The sequence below is a fragment of the Peromyscus maniculatus genome, chromosome 2, assembly GCF_049852395.1.
Source record: "Peromyscus maniculatus bairdii isolate BWxNUB_F1_BW_parent chromosome 2, HU_Pman_BW_mat_3.1, whole genome shotgun sequence".
Lineage (NCBI taxonomy): Eukaryota > Metazoa > Chordata > Mammalia > Rodentia > Cricetidae > Peromyscus > Peromyscus maniculatus.
Window position 1 is genome coordinate 7,214,913 of NC_134853.1, and position 25,479 is coordinate 7,240,391.

At 42.6% G+C, this 25,479-nt stretch overlaps 2 protein-coding genes across 4 annotated transcripts in view; one reads left to right on the forward strand and one right to left on the reverse strand.

The window, feature by feature from the left end:
- LOC107400947 (uncharacterized) overlaps positions 1-18,975 on the forward strand; it is a 38,482-nt gene extending 19,507 nt beyond the window's left edge. For 2 of the 3 annotated variants that reach the window (XR_013048935.1, XM_076563728.1), the window contains 2 exons: positions 1,274-1,340; positions 15,229-18,975. Coding sequence is in view for 2 of the 3 variants with exons in the window: in XM_076563728.1 (XP_076419843.1) it covers positions 1,274-1,340; positions 15,229-15,306 (145 nt within the window). In the remaining variant the exon portion in view is untranslated. Of the gene's footprint in view, positions 1-1,273; positions 1,341-4,990; positions 5,123-15,228 lie in introns of all 3 variants that reach the window. The other variant, XM_076563727.1, reaches the window with a different exon arrangement.
- Positions 10,323-25,479, reverse strand: part of Lactb2 (lactamase beta 2) — a 31,517-nt gene continuing 16,360 nt past the window's right edge. Inside the window, exons 4-7 of the mRNA XM_006974698.3 lie at positions 19,394-19,572; positions 15,551-15,699; positions 11,483-11,564; positions 10,323-10,999 (exon numbers count right to left, since the gene is read on the reverse strand). Coding sequence (XP_006974760.1) covers positions 10,956-10,999; positions 11,483-11,564; positions 15,551-15,699; positions 19,394-19,572 — 454 coding nt within the window. The 3' untranslated portion in view covers positions 10,323-10,955. The remainder of the gene's footprint in view (positions 11,000-11,482; positions 11,565-15,550; positions 15,700-19,393; positions 19,573-25,479) is intronic.

A 25,479-nucleotide genomic window follows, 5' to 3' on the forward strand; every position in this document is an offset into this window, starting at 1 on the left:
TTTTTTTTTTTTTTTTTTTGCTGCTGGCACAATTTCATAGACTGGATGAGTGTCTTTGTTAGGGTTTCTATTGTTTTGACAAAAATACCATGACCAAAAAGCAAATTGGGGAGGAAAGGGTTCATTTGACTTATACTTCCACATTGTAGTCCATCATTGAAGGAAGCCAGGACAGGAACTCCAGCAGGGCAAGGACCTGGAGTTAGGAGCTGATGCAGAGGCCATGGAGGGGTGCTGCTTACTGGCTTGCTCAGTCTGCTTATAGAACCCAGGACCACCATGGGCTGGGCCCTCCATCAATCGCTAAGAAAGTGCCCTTACAGGGCTGCCTGCAGGCTGATTTTTTTTTTTTTTTAAGATCTATTTATTTATTATGTATACAGTGTTCTGCCTACATATATGCTTGCAGGTCAGAAGAGGTCACCAGATCTCATTATGGATGGTTGTAAGCCACCATGTGGTTGCTGGGAATTGAACTCAGGACCTCTGGAAGAACAGCCAGTGTTCTTAACCACTGAGCCATCTCTCCAGCTCATGCAGGCTGATCTCATAGTGGCATTTTCTCAATTGAGGTTGCCTCCCTGCTGATGACTCACCTTAGCTTGTGCCAAGTTGGCACAAAGTTAACAGTGTAGAGAGATACACAGAAAAGAGGTTTATTTGACTCATTGTTCTGGAGGTACAGATCCTCCTTGCTAGCAGAGTTTAAAGCCAGGACTGGACATTACATGGCAAGGTGCTGTGTGTGTGTCTCTTTGTCCTGGTCTCTCTCACTTGCTACAAATCCTTCGTGATTTAATCGTGGCGGTTCTACCCTAACGAGCCATCTTTCCAACCCTATAGAGCCATTTCTTGGCTCTATTTGCCAATTTCAGACTCTCTGCTATCATAGGAGATAATAAAGAACTTTGAAACCCCACTTCATTAATCTTGTTATTTTATGGTAAAAATTGTAGTCTATTTATACTTGCCCATAAAAAATGCAGAGGAATTATTTTATATTTATTTCCTTTCTTGCATAACTTGTTTCTTGGGATCAATAATTGCTTCATTTTATCTACCAGTCTGGCTTTCTATGAATTCACCACCAGTTTCAGATGCTTAGCATGGCTTCTGTATGACCATCGCTGCTTTCCCTTGCATGTTCAAATAGGTAACCTATTACTCCACTCCCTGACCCCTTGGAGATCTCTCTTGGAAACCCCTTCCTCCTGCTTTAATCTGGATGACTCTGGGCATGCTGTGATGGTCTGAGGATGAAATTTCCCCACAGGTCCAGGTGCTCATCAACCTCTGGAGAGGTGCTGGAACCTTATGAGTTGGGGTCTTGTGGAAGGAAGGTAAGCAGTTTCCTCTACCATGTGCTCCCTCCATAAAGTACCACCTCGCCACAGCCACAACGAAACAGACCAAATGACCATGGGCTGAAAACGGTAAAACCCAGGCTGTTTCTTCTTTTAATTTGACTACCTTAGGTGTTAGTTACAGTGATGGGAAACTAACTAACACACAGGCTTGTAATTTTTACTTCTGCTTTTATACGTATGTCTATGTACTTGCTGTTTTTGTTGTTGTTTTGTTTTGTGGTGTTTGGGACTGATCCCAGAGCCTCAGGCACGCTTGAATGCTTTGCCGCTGGACTATAGCTAAAGCCCTATTTACTATTTTTTTTAAATGGATCTTGGAAAGGAGTAATGAGAAGCATGTGGCCAATCTATTATAAATAACCAGTAGCAAAAAAAATAAAATAAAATTTCCAAGGAACAGTGCTTCATCTACATTGATCTTCCTTTTTTTTTTTTTTTTTTTAAAGATTTATTTATTTATTTATTATGTACACAGAAGAGGGAGCCAGATCTCATTACAGATGGTTGTGAGCCACCATGTGGGTGCTGGGAATTGAACTCAGGACCTCTGGAATAACAGTCAGTGCTCTTAACCTCTGAGCCATCTCTCCAGCCCCCTGATCTTCCTTTTTTAGACACCTGGTACCCCTTGCTGTGGCACCACTGCCCAGTGACTGCCCCTGTTAGGTCTTTCTAAGTCTCCCAACAGTGTTTGCAGTGCAGCCATCCAAGGCTGCCTACACACACTTGCCCATTCCTTTAATTGCAGTCTCAGCCTGGACTTCCCACTCCATCTCTGATCCAGACCTCTTCCACGAGCTTCTCAATACCTGAGGCTGGTAGCTCATGTTCCATTTTCCCACAGGTCCTATGCTTCTCTGCTGTTGTGGGATGTGGATTTTCTCACTCGAGTCACAGAGCTAGTGTGGGCCAGCTTGTAATAGCTCACGCTAGCCACGCTTGTGTACCTCCTTCCTCAGCCACTGGAGTACTGGGATTATGGGAAGTAGTCCTTATACCTGCATGGGCCTTTTATTTTGATTAAAATGTTCTATCATTTATATCTTAAATATAAAACACATTAAAACAATTAAAATTTCAGAATGATAAATAAGTGTATACTATAAAGTTTCCAGAGCTCTCTCTTTTCTTGTAGCCACCTGTAAGTTCTACTGAGATGTAAGCTATGCTATTGTTTTCTTTATATTTTGGGTATTTTCCCCAAGACAATATTCATATAGAAGTAAATGCATTTGTCATGCATGCATGTATGAGGCCCTGGGTCCCATCCCCAGCACAGCATAAAACTAATGTGGCACTTGAGACATCTAATTCCAACCTTTGGGAGGTAAAGGCAGGAGGACCAGAAGTTCAAGGTCACCTTCAGTTACACAGTAAGTTCTAGGCTACCTGGGTTACACAAGACCCCATTGTAGCACGAATCTTATAAGGTCTTATTAATAAAAACGAACCCAGGGGCTGGAGAGATGGCTCAGTGGTTAAGAGCACTGACTGCCCTTCCAGAGGACCTGGGTTCAATTCCCAGCACCTACAAGGCAGCTCACAACTGTCTGTAACTCAATGATCCAACACCCTCACACAGACATACAATGGGCCCACCTGTAAACACACACACACACACACACACACACACACACACACACACACAAAAAAAAAAAAAAAAAAAAAAAGAAAGAAAGAAAAAAAAATAAAAATAAAAATAAAAACAAACCTGGGAGCCAGGTATTGGGGTGACTGCTGGAAGATCAGAGAAGCAGAACAAGCCAGAGCTTCCTCACCTTGCCAATCCCCCAGCTGATCCTGTTTCCTCAGACTGGAAGCCTCTGAGTCCTCATCCAGAATGAATCTCACCTGAACTGCTGCTCAGAAGCCTAAAAGCTTAAGCAGCCTCTAGTTCCTGTTCCTCACGCCTTATATACCTTTCTTCCTGCCTTTACTTCCTGGGATTAAAGGCGTGAGTCACCATGCCTGGCTGTTTTCAGTGTGGCTTTGAACTCACAGAGATCCGAGTGGATCTCTGCCCTAGGAATGCTAGGATTAAAGGTGTGAGTGCCACCATTTTCTGGCTTCTATGTCTATCTAGTAACTGTTCTGTTCTCTGACCCCACATAAATTTATAAGGGTGCATGATATATTGGGGAACACAATATCACCACACCCTATCTCAAAGACAAAACAAAACAAATACACATATGTATGTATCCCTCACAGGTTCTCATTTTCATTCTGAATTTGTCTACTCATACAGGAAGAACTGATCTTCTTTCTTTTTTAAAGATTTATTTATTTTTATTTATGGTTATGCATGGGTGCTTGCACATATGTCTGTGTACCACATGTGTGCAGTGCCTGCAAAGGCCACAAGGGGGCATCTCATCTCCTGGAACTGGAGTTACAAATGGTTGTGAGCCACCATGTGGGTGCTAGGAATCAAACCCAGTCCTCTGCGAGAGCAGCTAGAGCAATTAACCATTGAGCCGTCTCTCCAGCCCAGAGGCAGAACTGATTTTCTTGGTTAGTACTTCAAATTCTGAACTTTTTTTTTCCTAACTAAAACAAAACATTCCAACACTTTAAAAACAGAATAGGGTAGAAAGACCGACAGCGATGAGAATATTACTCTTCAAAGTTTTGTGGCAAGTTTCACTGTAATTTGTCCCCCTGATGAACATGTAGACTTGGAGGGAGGGGGCGCTGGTAACTGACAGAATTCAGAATCTTAGCACATGAATCTTTTCTCGCTTTTTTCAGAATTCTAGTTTTCCACTCTTAGCCATTTCACAAACTTTTCCCTGAAGTGACAACCTAGAGATAAAAAGGCTCAAAGTTCCCAGAAACACACACACACACACACACACACACACACACACACACACACACACGATTTGGGTTGCAGAGCCAGGCATGGTAGCATAAGCTTGCAGTTCCCATCCGTACTCAGAGATTGAGTGAGGCCTGAAGATCAGTTTCAGGCCAGCCTGGGCTACATGGAGAGTTCAAGGTCAGCTTGGGTTACATAAGTGACCCTGTCTTAAAAAAGACTCAGGTTGCTCAGCCTCTGAGCTGCAGCATACAACTGACTTATGAAGTATCGCTCACACATTCAGAAAGGAGACCTATGTAGTAAGCAAACGGTGTCTGTCCACAGTCTTCCTGTGACACTGTTTCTGGGAATGTGGCTTCCTCACTCCAGCCATAAGGGGAGGCCATGCCACTAACCTGGGGCCAAAGGCAGCACCACCCGAAGTAAGGGTAGTGAGCCTGTATAAATCACTGAATCTTTTCCCCAAGACCTTTCATAGCACAGCTGGAAGAACCAGCTATTCCTGCTGGGCAGGGCAACAGCTCTGAGCTGCCCATGGCCAAGTCCCCCATCCTGTGCATAAGCCAGTCCACCTGGAGTCTTTGATCTGCAAAGTAGATGGGAAGGTAAGAGAGATTCCTGTTCTCAAGCCTGGCTCCCTCTCGTTCCCGATGCTCAGTTACCTGCACTGACCACCAACCTTTTGCCTGAGCACAAGAGCTTCCAGTTGACAACAAAATATACCTCATCTGTTTAGCTCCGCTTCTGTCTTCTGGCTGGGCGTCTCTAGAAGGAAATTCATCTTTTCTCTTCCGTGCAGTGTGTAGCAGACCAGCGCCTTACAGCCTCTCTGCTGCTTATCTCATCTACGCAGTGCCAAGTCAGACATCCCAGCTGTCTCAAGACTTCTGTCTACCTGACTCCCATTCTCAGAGATTAAACATCCGTTTGGGTACTGTTTCTCCTCTTTCTTTTCTTTTTTAAAAGTGTGTACGTGGGGTCATCTGATTGTGTGTGGAGGCTAGAGGTTGATGGTGGGTGTCCTCATCGATCTCTTCTCCATCTTATTTCTCAGACAGGGTTTCTCATGGAACTCAAACCTCACTGCCTGGATAGACAGACTAGCCAACAGACTCTAAGGATCCTCAGCGTTTGCCTCTCTGATGCTGGGGTTACAAGTGCACCTTGTAATTACCACCATGCCTGGCTTTTTGAGTGGGTGCTGGGGATCCAAACTCAAGGTTTTCATGCTTTGCCAACAAGCCATGCTCCCAACTCCTCTGGGCGTTATTTCTCCTTTTAAGTAGCACTCATACCTGTTGTCCTCTGTCCCTCTGAAATCCCTCCCTGCTTCTGTCCTTCACATTCTGCATTGCAAAATCCAATCTCCAAACTTCACCCTGCCCAGTGCCTCTGTTTATAAGGTTCTGGGCCAGATGGCTGTTTGGAACAGGTATCAAAAGGCTGGCCAGTAACATATGAGAGAACATGAGAAGAACTAAAAAGTAATTATCTGTCTAGGTATTCCTTTCGGTTCTGTGTGAGACATGAAGAGCTACTCAGTTGCAAACAACCTGAGGTTAGAGTAGAGAGCAGGCCGAGGTGCTGAAAGGGGTGGGCTTGGGGGACGGGGAGGGGGGCAGGAAGGGGGGGAACAAGGGAATCTGTGGCTGTTATGTAGAACTGAATAGTATTGTAAAATAAAATAAATAAAAGAAAAAAAATACCTTGAGTAAACAGAACATGAGGAAGTAGCAGCTGAGTAATCCAAGGCTCCTGGGTGTGCTGACTGGGGAGGAAAGGACTAGAACCAGGCACGGCGTGACTATAATGGCAGTTGGCTCCTGAGGCAAAATAATACTAGATGATTATACTAATCATGCTAGGCCCTGGAACCTGAGCTGCATGCTGTTCTGAGTAATGAGGTGAAACCTCACATTGTCCTGTTCTGAGCGGCTCCGGACATGAATCATCCTTTATCCCATCATGGCACTGTCTGTGCCATGACTGTTAGTCACTCAGTGGCTCCGTAGAATGTCAGATCTCTACAGGACTGTGATCAGTGCCTGTGTATAGGTAACCTTTATTTTACTTACTCACATTCAAAGTAAAGGTAGTGATGCTGGTGACTCAGATGAGGCCCAGAGAGGATGGAGAGAGCTGCTTTTAAGAGAAAATACAGTGAGATACTTGGAGGAGGGGACTTAGCTTTTTCTTTTCTTTTTGAAGAGGGTCTCAATATGTAGCCCTGGCTGATCTGGAGCTCTAGGGGTAGCCTCAAACACATAGAACTCCATGTGCCTTTGCCCCCCAAGTGCTGGGATCAAAGGCATGTGTCACCATGCTTGGCTGTGCACCTATCTTTATTATACTACACTGGTACAGCTCCACTGCATTACTAGTCATTGTTGTGAACCTCTTACTGTCTTTTATAAATCAAACTTTATTGTAGGTGTGTGTGTGTGTGTGTGTGTGTGTGTGTGTGTGTGTGTGTGTGTGTGTGATTCAATACCATCTGTGGTATCACCTGATATCCACTAGAGGTGTTGGAATGTATTCCCTACAGCTAAAGAGTACTGTAGTCTACTGTAGTCTCCATCACAAATACCATATATTCTGGTTATATAAGTTAGTTCAAACACAGGATGCCTTTTTCTGTTTATGTGCACACACAGTTTATTCCAACTGGAACGATTTTTCTCATCTAAACAAGTACTGCATTTTCACGTGGCTACCACTTCCTTTGTATAGCCTGAGCTCAGCCTTCCATTAGCAGCTTTCTATAGCCCAACAGGTTAGATATTCTTCCTTTGCTTCAAACAAATCTAACGCTACTTACATTGTCTTGACAACAAGATGATGAGCTCACTCTGAGAGTCCAGATGCTGTTCTGTTCACCTTTGTCTCCTTGGTATCTGGCACAGTCCCGAGCACAGAGCATTTCATATGTCACTGCTTTTGTTAGAGCTCTGCTGCTAGGCTCTCTAAATGACTGATAGTTTAGTAGCTTCCCATCCTTCCCCGACTTTGAAAAGATCTAATTGCAATGTGCAGTATGTGAAGTGTGCCAGGGCAATGTAACAATTGTATGGATTTTTAAATGAGATTTCCTCAACTCAGAATGCCCTTTTCATCTTCTTCCCCAACCTCTTTCAAAAACGGAAGGAGGAGCTAAAAGTGAGCAGGCATTTTACTGATGCAGGAAGAAAGGATGATGGCTGGGACTAAGCAGCACTGACTGGTAAGAGTGATGAATTCGGGAGGTAGACTAGGAAGAGTGGGACATGAGGGACGGAGGCAAACGAGACTGGTTTTTTTCTTTCTGATCTGATCAATTGAATGGTATTTGTATTTAATCCTCTGGGAAAAAAGCAAGGTAACAGGTAAGCTAATTATTCACATATCAATAAAATTATAGTCTCTTAGCCTAGAGAGTATTGATATGCATTCACATTTTTTTTTGTGGTGGTATTATGGGGGACACTTATGATTATTACTAATCATTTTAGGGATACCACTCGGTTTCACCATTCATGCCCAGAACTTTTTATGTTGTCCCTTACTGAAATGAGTAATTCTCCATTCCTTTTCTTCCAGATCACTGCATTCTCCATTCTACCTTCTGTCTCTATGAACTTAGCTGCTGTGTGTTTTCCATGCAAGGAGAATCACAGTATCTGTTTTTTAGTGTCTTGTTTCCCTTAGTGTTATGCCTTTGGAATTCATGCATGATGAGCGTATGTCAGATTTTCTTGTTTTTAAGATGTTTTTCTGTCAGCCCCACAGATATCTGTTTAAGTCAGCTTTTTGGAAGGATTCTCCAAGTAGAATGCTCAATGATACAGTAATTCCATTTTCTTCTTTTTTTTTTTTTGTATTTTTTTGTATTTTATAATTTAACATATCAGCCACGGATTCCCTTGTCCTCTCCCCTCCCGCCCCCCCATCTGCCTTCCCTCCAACCCACCCCCCATTCCCATCTCCTCCAGGGCAAAGACTCCCCTGGGGATTGAGTTCAACCTGGTAGATTCAGTCCAGGTAGGTCCAGTCCCCTCCTCCCAGGCTGAGCAAAGTGTCCCTGTATAAGCCCCAGGTTCCAAACAGGCAGCTCATGCACTAAGGACAGGTCCTGGTCCCACTGCCTGGATGCCTCCCAAATAGATCAAACTAATCAACTGTCTCACTTATCCAGAGGGCCTGATCCAGTTGGGGGCTCCTCAGCTGGTTCATAGTTCATGTGTTTCCATTCGTTTGGCTATTTGTCCCTTTGCTTTTTCCAATCTTGGTCTCAACAATTCTTGCTCATACAAACCCTCCTCTTTCTCGCCAACTGAACTCCTGGAGCTCCACCTGGGGCCAGGCCGTGGATCTCTGCATCCAGATCCCTCAGTCATTGGATGAGATTTCTAGCATGACAATTAGGGTGTTTGGCCATCCTATCACCAGAGTAGATCAGTTTGGGCTTTCTCTTACCCATTGCCAGCAGTCTATTGTGGGGGTATCTTGGTGGATTTCTGTGGGCCTCTCTAGCACATTGTTTCTTCCTTTTCTCATGTGGTCTTCATTTACCATGGTCTCCTATTCCTTGTTCTCCCTCTCTGTTCCTGATCCAGCTGGGATCTCCTGCTCCCACAGGCTCTCTTTTCCTCGACCCTCGTCCTTCATTACCCCCCCTCTCGTCCAGATTGTTCATGTAGATCTCATCCATTTCTCTGTCATTGGGTGATCCCTGTGTCTTTCTTAGGGTCCTGTTTTCTAGATAGCCTCCCTGGAGGAGGCCACACTACCTTACCCCTGTCACCTGTACAAAAAGGCTCCAATTTCCCCACATCTCAGGAGCTGTTCTCTTCTTATTTTTGGAAAACAACAGCTATCCAAATGGGCAGGAAGCAGTATCCTGTGGTTTTGATCTGTATTGATTAGTGATGCTAACCATCTTTTCACTTAGGTATTTCTTTGGAGAAATTGTCCATTTGTGAATTGGGTCATTGGCTTTGGCTTTTAATTGTTCAGTTTATAGTTATTATGTAGTGTGGAACACTTAATTCCATGAACAAGAACAAATGTGTTAAGGTAGCATAAAAATGCTAGGGTCTAAGAAAAGGGGCAGAAGGTGAAAACACTAAAGAACACTTCTTATAAATTGAAATCTTACCTTAAAGGGAGAGTAAGGGAAACCTACACTTAGAATTCTGAGCTCATTTTAGTTTTACAACTTGGGCCCTATCTGGGTCAATTCAGCATTGCTGAACTACACTGTACTGTACAAGATTTTCTGTGGAGATGTGAAGTCTACACATCCGCGTAGAAACAAATGACAGACAAAAGCAGTGCTCTTAGGAGTCCTTGCCTAGCGAGCACTGAGTTTAGTGGGGTCATTTACAGTAAGCGGGTGCAGACTTACTGCGAGGCTCCTGGGCGATTCAAAGGCAGCTGTTTTATTGAAAAGCCCACTCCAGCAGGTGTGTGGACTCATGGAGGCTTCATTCCTGGCGCTCCCCTGAATCACTTGTAGGGAGCTCAAGAGGTGAGAAGTTTCTTCTCCCTAGCAATCATTACTCCTTAGGTAACCTTGGGGAGGGACTTGGTGAATCAAATTTCAGGAACTTTCTGAGACTTATGAGTTACTTACTTCCTGAGCCCTGTAAATGTAATGTACTTCCTGAGTCTTAGGAACCTCCTTCCAGAATTAAATGTTTCAATTTGAAGGAAATTACTACACAGCATCACTAATCTAGCCATTACGTAAGAATGTTATTTATATTTTTAAAAGGCCTACCTTACATTCTTCTAATGAAAAGAAAATACTTTTTGTATATAATTCATATATAAACTGATGACTATTTCTGTACTACAATCTAAACTTGCAAAGCATATTGGTTGTATCAGTGGATTACAAAAATAATTATTTAGGACCTGGAGAGATGGCTCAGCAGGTCAGAGCGCTGGCTGTTCTTGCAGAGAAACAGGTTTGATTCCCAGCACCCACACGATGACTAACCACACCTGGGGCTCCAGTTCCAGGGGCTCCAGTGCCCTCTTCTGGCCTCGGTGCACATTGCTCGCATGTAACACACAGACACCCATGCAGGCAAAACACCCACACACATAAAATAAAAATTAATCTTTAAAAATAATTATTAGGAATCACATAGTATTTGAAGTTGCTTTATTTAATATTTTTCTTATAAAGAAAACATTTATTGGGGTGGCTTGCTTACAGTGTTAGAGGTTCACTCCATTATCATCATGTTGGGGAGCATCAATGATAAACATGAATCATTTATGGGATACCATTATAAGAAAACAAATATAACATAGAGCTACAGACTCAATACTTAAATGATATAATTGATTGAAAGAGGAAATAAACTATGTAAAAGGTATAGACAGGGCTGAAGAAAAGGAAGGAGTATGCAGACAAGACATCTGTGCTGAAGTAGCTAAAGAAAACAGTTATTACTGGCAAATGCTAATACATAACCAAACTCTAAAGGAATAAATGGTTTGAATTGTGCAAGTTTTGTTATTTTTAAGTAACCATTTTACTTAATCCATAGGAAATTGACAAAGTGTTAGATTCTGAACTTTTGGTAAAATGTTCCAAGGCCCAGGTTAGATCAATAACCTGTCCTACATATGTACAATATAATTTACATATTTTAGAAAAGTATCCAGGGCTATTCTCAAAGTCCCACATTTGATATTCTCTATAAATAATCTATAGCTAAAAGAACATACCATACTCTAAAAGCAAAACAAGATAGAGCGTCATTCATTGGAAACTAAAGTACAGCTCTCCATTTCTTGTCAGGATCTGTGGTGTAAACTGCAGAAAGAAAACCAGAAAGTAAAAACAAAAGCTAAGTATATCCACTGGATTTTAAATTATTTTGTAATTAGAAAAAGTGCACATTCCTTATATGAATTTTGTTGATGACTATAATGTGAGTTTCTTCTTCTATGTAAACATATGACTAAGGCTTTTACAATTATTAATCTACCATAAGGAAATAATTACAGAACACTTGACTATCTCTGACGTCACTATTTTCACTAGCACATAGAACTGTGCCTGTTTTCAAGTGTACCACACTTCCTGATCTTGGCGTCTAGAAGAGGCCATGCTCCTGATGCACAACTTTGAGTGTCTATGGCAGGATCTGACCCTACTCCTTGTGTTTATCTCTCTCTAATGAATGTGATATTTAAGGGAGAACTCAGATAGCTGTTTTAACTTAAAAGAAACCCATGCACCTGCAAACATGTTTAAATGCTAGTAGTAAAGGCATTAAAATTCAGAAATACATACATATTTTTCCTTCTTTCTCTAGTTTTTTCAAATGAAGCAGGAGATTATGCTCTGCCATCTTATGTAAATTCTCTGGAACATTCTGAAAGGTAACAGGGATGAAAGGGAGTCTCATTTCTGAAGAAGACAGTTGTCTGGAATCTTTAAAACAACACACACACACACACCAGAAAAAGGAAGTTTAACCTGAGTACACTTTAGTGTGAACAGGTCAGGATGAGGTTCAGCTGATGGCTTTCCTACCACACACAAACCCAGGCCCCATTCCCGGCATCACATAGACGGGGGAGTGGTGGACATGTATTCTCAGCACTCCGAGGGGGAGGCAGGACAGTCAGATGTTCAAGGTCATACTTGGCTACATTGTGAGTTTGAAGCCAGCCTGCCATATATGAGATCCTGCCTCAAAAAAACCAAAATCAAATAAAAAAATATAACACCAGCCCAAACCATTTGTACCTTGCAAATGGTCTTTGCTATTTCTATAGATAAACTGGAACAAATGCCATAAAAACAATAGCCGTGTCTTATTTTGTTCACCCCTGAATTCCTAGTGTTTAGCATACTGACACACAATAGAAACTCATTAATATTTATAAATGAAGGAATGAATAAATATAAAAATTATTCTTAGTTTTCAAATAGTTTTGAATCTGCTTTATGCTTTCTTAGGTATTATGATAATATCTTTGTACCTTATGACTCACAGTTTTCCTTTACTCTTGTTAAAATAATGATGTAATATTGACATGCCATTTGAATAAAGAGAAATTTTATTTTATTCTTTAAATAAGGATTATAATTATGAAGTCAATTTTCTTGACTAAATTCACTATCTCTGCCCTAGTTAGCTTTAAGTGTTATCCTGACACAGCCCACAGACGTCTGAAAGGAGAGCCTCGTTGAGGAACTGCCTAGATCAGACCGTCCACAGAGGTCTGTAGGGGGCTTGATTATCAGTTGACCTAGAAGGGTCCAGCCTACTGTGGGCAGTACCATCCCTAGATGGGTGGGGCCTGGTTATACGAAATAAGAAATTAGCTAAAGCAGTTCCTCCATGGTTCCCACCTTGAGTTCTTGCCCTGACTTGCCTGGATGATGAACTGTGACCTGCAGGTATACATCAATAAATCCTCTCGAAAGTGGCTATCGGTCAGAGTGATTTATCACAGCAATGGAACAAAACCAGAATACTCTGTTTCTCAGCTCCCTGGAAATATTTTGCCTAGATTATCAAATTATCTCAGTCAAAATTCACTGGATTTGTCTGTCTCCCTCTCTGTACATGAAGTTAACTGGCTTGTTTCTCTTTTTTTGAAGACTGCTTTTTGTGCATTTATCCCACTTCTCTTAGCATTCACAGTCTTCTTGCATATTCTCCCTTAGACTCACCTTAAACATTGATGTTTACAAAGAGCTGTTGAGAGAGTTCAACCTGGCCACTCACTGTCTGCAAGGCTGGCCTCAAATTCTCGAAGCCTCCTGAGTTCTGGGATTATAGGTGTGGGACACCAACTAGTTTCCCTTTTCATTTTCCCTCAGCTAACACACACAGAAACACTGAGCACTGGTGACTACCAAATCTCAATTTTCAACTCCTATTCTCTGTAAGCACCAGAACCACAGACTGACTCTCCACCAGTGTGATTTTCTAGATCTCATCGTGTAAGTTACCCACCTACGATCTGAAAGCGACCATTCCCAGATGTCACTGGGTAACCTCTGACACTTGCAGTGAAGTCTTCTTGTGATCTGATCACATCTCCTCTTCCCACCTCATTTTCTGGTCTCTTCTCCTGTCCACCCACAGCCGCAGTCTGTGCTCCTGTGACAGGTCTCCTTGGTGGGTTTCCCAACACATTGGTTTATCATTATCCCGTGTCTAGACCTGCCCTCACTGTCTAGAATGACTTCTTTTCTCCTCTACTCTGGCCTAGGAAATGCTTACTCCTTCTTTAGACAAAGCTCATTACTCTGCATCTTCACTAGGTAAAACGGATTTTAATTTTTGTATCTTAATATGTGGTGTATAGAACCTCAAGTTTTGTGTGAAAAAAATATAAGACTTGAGTGTTCAAAATGCTCCAACATATGAAGCCTTTGAAGTATTAGAGTATTTTGGTTTAAGGATGCTCAACTTATATAAAACTTAGTGCAGTGTCTAATGTGTTTAGTGTGTTCAGTGGAGCCATACCTGTTGAAATAGGTCTGTCTTCAGTGATCCTTAGACCCTTCAAGGCAAGGGTCCATAGTTATGTATGTATTTCTGCACCTACTCTAGCGTGTGGCAAGTCAAATACATGCTGCATGACTAAATCACTTTAGGCTATCCCATGCCATTCTGAATGCATTAGGTGCTTCACACACTTGCATGGTTGAGTATGCTTCTGTGTATACACAGAATATATTCCTGAATGAAGACTCAATGTCTATTCAGGCATGAGCAATTACTTCATGATTCATCTGTGACACGGTCTGAGAGTTTTGCTGACTGTACTTAGATTAGGGTGGGGTTGGACCCTCAATGTACTAATATATAGTTAGAGTGGCTACACGCTGGATTAGAGAGGTAATGAGCTCTTTCACACAGTTTCAATACCCCTTTCCCACTGGGTGTGTGCATGAGTGCGTGTGCACATGTGTACATACTGAAGCTAATGTGTGTGTGCATGAGTGCACGTGCACATGTGTACATACTGCAGCTAATGTTGACACTGTGTGTGTATGAGTGCACGTGCACATGTGTACACACTGAAGCTAATGTTGACTGTGTGTGTGCATGAGTGCATGTGCACATGTGTACACACTGAAGCTAATGTGTGTGTGCATGAGTGCATGTGCACATATGTACACACTGAAGCTAATATTGACACTGGGTCTTTCCTTGATTGCTCTCCGCCTTATTTTCTCAAAAAGAAGGGGTCTGTCTCTCACTGAACCTGGAGCTGACTGATCAGCTAGACGCGCTGAGCAACAAGCTCCAGGAATCCTCCTGTCTCTGCCTCCCTAGCACCGGGATTACAGGAACACTTTAGCTGTTGGGGACTGAATTCAGTCTTTGTACTTGCACAGTAAGACTCTAGTGCCTGACCTATCTCTCAGTCCCACAAGAAAATACTTGTATTAATTTTTCCAATGACTTTTTCCTGATCGTGCTGGGAATCCTAACCCAGGGCTTGAATATGCTAGGCTAACACTCTACTCTTGAACTACATCCCCAGTCAAAGGTATTTTCATTTGTTCATCATTCTCTTTTGAAATGAGGCACACTGAATATGATTTAACAGTTTGACATATGCCTATGGTATGTTTAAGGTCCTTTACTAATTGCTACTATCTCCAGGTTACCTTTATAAACTCAACACTATATACCCCAGGCTAGCCTCAAACTTGCAATCCCCCTGTCTCTGCTTCCTGAGTACTGAGACTACATGTGTGTACCACTGTGTGAACCATAACAGACTTTAAAAACTTAGGCAATCTGCCAAATCCTGTACACTGAGTCACTAAGGTACTCTACCTGCATAGCAGATATTAACCTTGTTGAAACACTGAGTAACATTACCTGATGACCACACAGTGCTCAGGGATGTACCCAGAGGCCACATACTGAGGTGTGCTGTTCTTCCCTATAGAAAGTACTCTGTTCATGGTTTTTCATGCATATTTTTCCATTGTTATGCTACAACTTCTCACGGCCATTATCCTAAGGTTTTTTGTTTTGTTTTTTGTTTTTGTTTACTTAGAAGATCACTCTGTGTCATTTACTGGAGGCCTGGACACCAGATAACCCAGATGGCTGGCACAGTATCTGTCATTACTAAAGCACCCAGAGCAGTTTCTCCTGTGAGTCAAGTAAGGAAGGTCTAACGACGGCTCAGGATGGTCATTCTGTTCTCTATGGACATTTTCTTTCTTAATCTACTGGTCTCAAGTCAAGACAGCTATCATTACTTACAGAATCAAAGGACTTGTGTTCGCCTGGAATATATTAGGCTTACCATATAGCTTACTGAATAATACCCCAGTGAACAGTAGCCATGTACAGATAAGATGAAAGAAAGTCACCTGGTAAATCATTTTCCTAAGTTCAGTCAGTGAAAATGATTTTTCAAAGTTTTCACGGATTAATGTAAGAATTTGTGCTTCTCGGCTATTTCTGTGAGAAATATATTCCAGAATTTTAGCTTCAGCATTATGGATTACTGGGCCATGACCTGCATTAAAAGAATTATACAAATTACTACAACCAAATAAAAAACATTAAGTACAAAGCTAATTCACTCTATTTAAGAATAATTCATATGCTGTACTGAAAAGCATATGAGTACATAAATAGCCATTGCTTGGAAAGCTACACCACGCACAAGATTTAAAGACTGTGTACACAGGACCTTCCGAAGTGGGCCTCCTGACTGCCTCTCCAGCACCAGGACTATGGGAACACTAGCTGTTGGGGACTGAATTCAGTCTCCGTGCTTGCACAGTAAGACTCCAGTGCCTGACCTAGCTCTCAGTCCCACAAGAAAATACTTGTATTAATTTTTCCAATGCCTTTTCCTGATAGTGATTCCCCTTCTGTGATGGGAGGAGGTCTCAGGAGACTCTCCCACCTCTCCTAACAGCTGCTGGAGAGGAAGAGACATGTTCCTATTCAGTGCAGCCGCTGGCAACCCCCCAGTGTCCCTCCTGCAGAATCCGTCACCCAAGCTCCTGTAAGCAACCCCCGTGAAACTCACTGGATCACCAAAGACAATGAAAACAGGGGGAGGGGTTTGGGGAGAGAAAGGGGTCAGTGGGACTGGGAGGGGGACGAGAAATGTAGTGGAGGGAAATATAGTCAAAGAATATTTTTAAAGATGTATTCTATTATTTGTGGGTATGTGTATGTCTGGGGGGGGTGGTGCTGGTGGAGTCACTGGCCCTGGAGCTGGCGTTTCAAGCCCGTGTGAGCCACCCGACATGCGGACTGAACTTCTACCATCTGAAAGCGCAGAGAGCATTCTTGACCACTGAGCCTCTCTTCAGTCCCTCAAATACATCATATAAACCCATGAAAAGGTCATAAGGAAACTGATTATTATGTAAAATTAATACATGTTAATAAAACAGCACTACATTATAGATAGCTTGGGGAAAAATAAAGCTTTGATGGCAACAAAAAAATTGTGCATAATACCAAAAACCTTTAGAGAATTATATCAAGTAAAACTATATAATATTATGTACCTTAAAATGTAAGATCTATTTTAGCAATAATATATGCACTAAAACAGTGACCACAATCATGGTAGGTAGTATGCAGTGTTTCCTGGGTGCTCAGTATTATTCCACATACTTGAAGTACGGGGCGCTTACAAGGGACCCCATGAGGTAGGTATTATTACTATCCACGGGGAAGGCACCTGCCTACAGCTATACAGGGAAGAAGGGGTGGTGTTGAGATTCCTCCTCGGCAGTTTTTAACCACTATGGGCACAGTCTTAACCACTGTAGCAAGTCCACTAACAAGACTGAAAAGGGTGAATACAAAGGCAGTCGGAGGCCCACAAGAGAACTAAAATCTTACAGCAAATGCAGCCATCCAGAACTTGTGACCACCCAGATGCGGTTACACTGAAATTCGCCTGCCCTTTAAACACTGCACTACGGTACAGAAGTCCACAAAAGGGATATTTTAAATCTTCAAGAACAAAACACCCAGACGCAGGCTAACCCAGTATCACATAAAGAGCACTGGACTTGAGTTTATAACCAGCTGTTTCCTTCTTAGCCTGTTTCTTCAGGGGTGCAGTGACACCAGCACCTACTTCACAGGGCTTTGTAAGCACACAGCTGTAAAGGCCCCTGCGTCGTACCTGCAGGGAAGCAGTCTTTACTGTAAGGTAACTATGGCGACAGAGCATAATTTCCATGAAAACACGTCCCTGCTAATAAGATGTGAGGTTCACTGGCTCCACTGAGAACCTCTGCAGACGGCCTCTCTCTGGCCGGGCTTGGGGTGCCTTGGGCAGCTGCTGCTTTGGCTTTCCTGCAGCTGGGGAGCCGACTCCTCTCGTGTCGTGATGCTATGCACGCCCAGCTTTACGGTACACGATTTCCTAAGCGCCGAGAACTCAGGAGAGACTGCAAGTGCGGACAGATCCTCCCCTGGCTGTTTGTTAGGAGCAAGTCAGAAAACAAACCAATCCCCCCTTTCCTTCTGGGGCTCTTGCTGGGTTCTTTTTAGCTTCTACGATGGGGGGAACATTCATATTGTAAGCAGTGCAGTGATATCTGACATATAACAGGTTTCTTCTTCTGGAGATTGGAAATGTACCATTTTACAGTTGCTATGGAAACCTGACATGTCAACACTGTGAGTTAAAGTACAGAGGGCAAGTCTTACCCAGAGTTCCACAGCTAAAATGTGGTTTTTGTGAGAAGTCAGTTGACAGGAGCAACAGTGATGGAGATGTTTCCCACTCCCTTGCCGGCCTGCTTTGTTTCGGCAGTGGATTCCCGGAAGCCTCCCCTCTGCAAGGGGCTTGAGCGCCTGGCAGTGTCTGAAGGAGCTGATGCTGGCGAGCAGACTGCTGAGTTCCCTCAGATTTACATGTCGGTCGAGGAACTCTGATATGTGTGCACACCCCGGCTTAGAAATCTGCCGTCTCTGGGTGCAAAACCTAGTGGACCTCTGGCGCCGGGAGAACCTACTTAGCCGCACAGGCCATAAACGCCGGGGCTGGCAGTGGCTGCTGGACACAAGAAGGGAAGCTCTTATGGGAGGGAAGACCCCGGCCAGCAAGAGGAGAGAGCATCAAGGACTGAAGACGTTACGACATGGTTACATTCAAATATCAATAAGCAACCATGGCCACAACACTCCAGACCGCTGGGACAGATAGACAGACCACGCCTATGGATGTGTATCTGAAGAGAAACTAAGTCGCTGACAAAAGACAGAGAATGTATTCAGTGACGTTACAGTAGAACATCCCCAAATGTAGGGAAAGAAATGGACATTCAAGTTAAGAGGCATTTAGAATCCCCCAAAAAACATGACCAGGAGCTGGGTGGCGGTAGCGCATGCCTTTAATCCCAGCACCTGGGTGGAGGCAGAGCCAGGCGGATCTCTGTGAGTTCGAGGCCAGCCTGGTCTACAGAGCGAGATCCAGGATGGGCACCAAAACTACACAGAGAAACCCTGTCTCAAAAAACCAAAACAAAAAAAAACCAGAGACCTGGAACAAATAACCAAAATAACCAAAGCACCTTTATGTCTTGGAATAAGAAAAGTCAAAATAAATAGAAATAATAACAGTTCAGGGAAGAAAGTAATGAATATGAAATAGAGATGGAAAGAATATAAAGGACCAATAAAAGAGATTTTTTTTTAAAGAATAAGACTCTCAAACCCTTAGTGAAACTAACCAAAAGGAGAAAAGAGTTAAACAAAATTGAACATAAAAAAGGCAAATAAATAAATAAATAAACAAAGAGAAGATGTGAAAGACCTCTCTCTATAATGGAAACTATAAAGCACTGTAGAAATAACCTGAAGGAGACACAAATACATGCTCCTGGATTGGCAGAATTAATACTGTGAAAAGAGCCTTACCCAAAATGATAAACAGATTCAATGCAAATCCCTATCAAAATTCTGGTAAATCCTTCATACAACCAGAAAGAACAGTTATCAAATTTATTGACCCAAGACCTCAAATAGCCACAGGAAATCTGAGCAATGCTGATGGAATCCTAGTATCTGATTTTAAATTATACTAGAGCTACCATAGCAGACCCAGTGTGGTTCTGGCACCAAAAGTGACGCACAGACCGATGAAAGACCCCACAGTGGACCCCACAGTGAACCCCACAGTGAACCCCACAGCTGTGCCACCCGGTAACTGGAGTAAAAACATCACTCACCTGGATATATAATGTCAGCTTTGATTTTTAGTAAGTCTTGTAGGGAGTTCATATAATCATAGAGGTCTTCAAATATTGTTGTTCCTTCTCCTAGGATACAATCCCCAGAAAATATGGCATTTTCTTCTTCCAGGAGTAAAGACATGTGGTCATCAGTGTGGCCAGGAGTGTATATAACTCTAGTCAAAAGTTATGAATCATAAAATAACACATATGAATTCATAGGCTTGGAGAAAATGTTGAGGAGTAAATAATTCTATTATCTTTAGACAAGACATCAACATGCTACCAAGGAGTCAACAATCTCATCATCTCATTTTTTCCTGGGTGCTCATGGGAAACTGACTACAGACAAATATCCCCTATTACTAGATCACTTTTCTTATTCAGAAGTACAAATTTAATAACACATTTTCTTCTTCTTTTATAAAAAGATGATTACAAAAAATTTAAAATACATAAAAATATAAAAAGATAAAAATTAAGATTATTGAGAAATAAAACTTTTAGTAAGAAGATAGCTTTTCAATTTCCTATGCTAATTAAAAAACAAAAGTGGTTTTTGAAGTTTTCATTTACTTATTGTTTTTATACATTATTAAATACTTTAGGTAAATACCTAAGTGCTCTACATAATATGTGGCACAATGCTATATGTTTCAAAAATAAAAATTTACTCTAATAGTATTTATATAAACATTTAAGAGAAACATTTTTTAAATGTATTTGTTTCCGCTTATTTTTTAAGTAAGTGTAGAGGCTGGAGAGATGGCTTAGCAGTTCTGAGCACTGTTGCTCTCACAGAGGATGCAAGTTTGGTTCCCAGCACCCACACGGTGGCTCACAACCATCTGTAACTCTCATTCTAGGGGGTCTAACACCCCCTCCGGATCTCTGCAGCACCAAACATGTATGCAGTGCACATACATGCATGATGGCAAAACACTCAAACAGATTAAAAAATCTAATTAAATAAAGATGAGGTACCTATTAATGTGAAGTGTGTAAACCATAAAAACATTTAGAACAGTGTGATACAGAAACAAGGATAAACAGGCCTTTGAATGAGATGAAGACCCATAAACAATCCTAAATGTGGGTATGCAGAACCTGTTGTGTGCTTTTCTTTGGTAGTGCAGCCACTGATTTGGTTGCCCAAACTCTAAATAATCCCTCATCTATGCTCCTGTAAGTAATCCTAATCAAATTCATTGGTAGAAATGCACGTGCACACATGTACACACACACACACACACACACACACACACACACACACACACACACACACACACACAGAATGATGTGGGAGTAGAAGAGGGACTAACTGGGAGGAAGAAGAGGATCAGCAGGGTGGGAAGGGAGCGAGAGAGGACAGGATAATAAAGGGTAATAATGCAAAATGCATTATATTCAGGAATGAAAATGTGACGATGAAACCCATTATTGTCTATAATTGATATTTGCTAACAAAAACCCTTTCAACTTCAAAACTGATTATGATACCTTTAAGTCATGATAAATATTGCAAGGGCTTTTATTTATATTCACATTAAGGTTTATATCTATACCAACAGTAAACAAAAAGACTAACTAGTTTGCTCTGCAAAGCATCTCTTGATTGATTTCTCAGCCACATTTAGACCTGGGGATGGTGGTGTCCCGTTTTACTTGTGTATCTTGAATTCCCCTTGTTCTGTAAGTGTCCCACAGTCTTCCTTGTTTACCATTCAGTCTCCTGACAGGCAGGACTCCCTCTTTTTTCCACGCTCTGTTTCCAGCACTCAGCTCTCAGTGGCATCTCATTTTAATCCATAGCTTTCCACGTCTCAGACACTGACTTCAGGAGCTTGTGAGTATTGTGCATTTAATCCTTATACTACTCTGAGGTGGGCTCTAGCAACCTTTGCATTTTAGATGAGTGAATCACAGAAGGTAGCAATAAATGCCTGAAGAATATAGTTCAAACTTAATTTTATTTAGCTTCAGAAACTAATTCAGTTGCCTTTGTGTCTGATTTAGACATTGATTTTTATGGTCTTGAAATATTTTAAATAAAACTCTCAATAATGAACTATTTGGCGACAGGGCAAATATAACTGCGTATTTCTATTTAATGCTTAGGGACTCAATGTGGGGTTTTGGCTGAAGACAGTGGAGTGTACAGCGGCATCTGGTCTCCTTACCCCACGGGGATGGGAAGAGTGGGTGGGAGAGCACAGCTCCAGGACCGGAGATGCTAAAGTGAGAGGTGAAGGACAGGGAATCAACAGTCGAAGCAAAGCTGAGGCCTAAACAGACAGAGGAAGATGAGAACAGCCCGGATCACCCCGAAGAATTCCCTGAAAGCTAAGGATTTGGGGTGTCAGGAGTCTGGAAGAAGAGGGGACAGTAAGGGGAAGGTGGTTAAAATAAAAAAGATTGAAAATCTGAAAAAAAAAGAAAAAAAGAAAATCTGTTTAACAAATATTCAGGCTGTGGCTGTAGCCCAGGGTAGAACATGTGGGGTCCTGGGTTCGATCCTTAACACTAAAAATCCCAAGCAAACCTCAAACAAAACAGAAACTTTCCAAATATTCAAGTTCCATTCTTACTTTGAGCTGCTCGGCAAGTGCTCTAAGCCTGTTAACAAAGGACTCGATCTTGCAAAAGTGTAAACCAGGCATGGATGGAAGTGGAGATAATACGCTAAGAAAATGAAGATAACTCCAACACAGGTAGATTCCTTTTTACATCAGTTTACATAATGCTGTCAGTGAGGTCTTTACCCTTCCTGAAGACCTCAAGAAAGCTTTTTCTAAGTCATTTTACTACCTTGGGAACAGACTACATTAAATTACTAGATTAAGGCACCATGAGGTTCATGCCTACAGCTCTCCCTTCTCCCAGTTCTCAGGGCTCAGTGTTCAGCAGAAGAAAAGCAGGAACTAGGAGAGGCTAATTAAGATAATTAGCATACACGGCATGCAGTGGGTAAGAAAAAGCAAAGGAGTCCAGAAGCAACAAACTACAAAGAACCACCTTTTACAACTGATGATTAAAAAAACCCAAAAAACTGATGGTAAAGCCCTCAGCAAGGTAAAAAGAGAATCTCAAGCTAACCAGAAGAGCTTAGTGTGAAGGGGCACCAAGGGAGGAGAGTGACAAATGGAGACACACACAGCTCCATGGTGCAGGAGGAAGGAGATGATGGAAACCAGGACGGGGTGGAGCAGATGCCCAGTGCGGTTCTGAGGAAAGACCTGGAGGGCTGGGAAACCAACCAAGAAAACAGGAGAGAGAATGGACCAGAAGCAACTGCAAGAACAATTTCTAGAACAAAAGTCCTATCTGGAGCTGGACAAAGATTTCTTCCTATGGCTAACTTTGGTCAGGCTCCCGGGAATTTTTCCTTTTTCTTTTCAAAAGCATATTTATTTTATGTAAATGAATGTTGTGCTTTCATATCTATATGTGCACCATGTGTGTCTCGTGCCTACAGTGTTCACAAAGTGTAGGATCCCCTGAACTTGAGTTCCAGGTGGTTGAGCCATCATGAGGGGCTGGGAACCTAACCTGGGTCCCCTGCAAGAGCAGCAGGTGCTCTGAACCACTGAGCCACCTCTCCAGCCCCCTGGGAGCTCTTCCCAATGACAGGCCTTACGGAGTCTACTCTGCTGTAACAGGGCACTTCCAGCATCCCGAGTGGGCCAGGCAGAGGGCATCAGAGAAACAGGAAAAGCAGGACGGTTTCTCTGACCTCCTAATGCCTTCTCTGCTTTGACTAAGTTTTCAAACCTGTAAGGACTTCTTGGCTTTGCTCTGAGGCCCCAGCTTCATACTCAGACACAGAAGAACTCTTCTGAAGAAGAGTCTGAGCCAACAGGCCTTGCAGTTCCTAAGCCTAGGCCACCGCTTGTCCAGTCTCACTTCTCTATGACTGCTGACTCCATCAAAGAGCATAAAAATTGGCCGTGTTCCCTGTTAATATGGGTCTTTATTTCCGAACACTCCAGTGTCTCATAAAGACATAGCTTTAATTTTTCCCGTCATTCTGCCCGTCGGTATTATTTTCCAACCTTGACAAGGCCCTAAGAAGACAGAGGACACGCTGCTCTCCTGTGCTGACCTGACACTGAGTTTTCCTCTCTGTCCTGGAGGCAGCTGATCTGAGTAGTCAGATCGGGGAAGTGCTCTGCTGTCAATACCGGAAGGACCCTATGACTGGTTACTTCTTAGATAGTCCCCATGCTCTCATCCTTAACTCACTCCCCATTTGCCCTTGCAGAGCTGGGGTGGAGCCCAGTCCCTCTATTCCACAGTGAGACCCCACGGTAATGTTCCTGCATCTATTTCCATGGACCCCTTTCAATTCAAGTCTGTCTACATTAACAAAGGTAGTTTTCTCCTTATCAGGCCCTAGAACTACAAACTCACAAAAGCACTTAACTGTGAAATCTCAGGAAAAGAGGGCTAAGAAGGAATCCCCCCACAATACACAGAACAACAGATAATGAGAAATCTCAGGATTCAGAAGGGCCTGTATTTATCAAAATGGAGAAGAAAATGAAATCTTGCCCACAAAATGAAACAATTTCAAGCTAGAATCTAATCTGTATCCATAAACAAACTCACTCATTCACACTCATTCACTCACACACTCACTCACTTCCTCCCTCCCTCACACTCACTCACACACTCCTTCACACTCACACACTCCCTCACACTCACACACTCCTTCACACTCACACACTTCCTCACTCCCTCACTCACACACTCACACTCTCCCTCACACACTGACACACACACACACACACTCCCTCCCTCCCACCTTTCTTTTCTGACAGGGCCCTGATTTGTAGCCTCAAGCCCTCTAAAACAAATACAGGACAGACAGACAGACAGGGAGGAGGGAATGGGGGGATGAGTTGCGGAGGGGGGAGGGTTGAAGGGGTGGGAGGAAGGAAGAGGGGGATCTGCGATTGGTATGTAAATTGAATAAAAGCATTTCTTAATTAAAAAAAGAAGTGAAATAACTATAAGTTGGAGTTCACCATTTGCCAAAAAATAAAAATTAACCGACCTTAATATTAAATACTGAAACTATGAAGGCTTTTAAAAATTTAAGCTAGGCATGGTAGTGCACACCTTTAATCCCAGCACTTGGGAGGCAGAGGAAGACGGATCTCCAAGTTTGAGGCCAGCCTGGTATAAGGAGCAAGTTCAGGGCTACCCAGAGAAATCCTGTCTTGGAAAACAAAAAACAACAAAACCACCTGCTCGGGGACATATGGTAGGGCCCGTTCTGTTCCCATTTGCAGATCAGGATGCAGCTCTCAGCTCTTCCTGCCATCATACCTCTGCTTTGCCCTCTGAAACTGTAAGCCCAATTACACGTTTTCCTTTATAAACCAGCCTTGGTCATAGGGTTTGGTCACAGCAATAGAAAATGTGTTACTATGAGAAAATCCAATCAAGCACCTGTCTATCTGTTCTGTATTTTGTTTTCCTGCAGCACTAGGAATTGAAGCCAGAGCCTTTTAGACCCTTGGTGAGTACAAGGTACTGAGTTCATCTCGTGTGTGTGTGTGTGTGTGTGTGTGTGTGTGTGTGTGTGTGTGTGTGTGTGTGTGTGTGTTAACTAGAGTATTTTAAGAAACCTACCCCCCCAAACTAGCTGGTAGATAAATGACACCCGTGATTGTAAAAATGACGGTACCTTGGCTAAGAGGGGACACTGGTTTGGAAGAGCACAGTGGCTCCTCTCGGCTTCATTTCCCCTGTCACATCAACTGCACACCCACTTGCCTATTTAAAGACACTGTTCGTAGACTACTCAGTGCCTTCTATGTGCCAGGGACAGAGGACACAAAGATCAACCCGGTATATGCCTGGGAAAGAGGAAGACTAGCCAACTACCAATCCTATTTCTTCTTAATCTTGGGCATGGTGTTCATGTCCCTGCATCTCTACGATCATGTGCAGGACATGCCTGAATTTATAGCAAATGTACCAGAAGCCTTGGCCCATGAAACCTCCTGCATGATATCTTCTTCATGTTCTTTTATACTTGCTGTATATACTTTTATACTGAGCTAAGTGTAGGGATT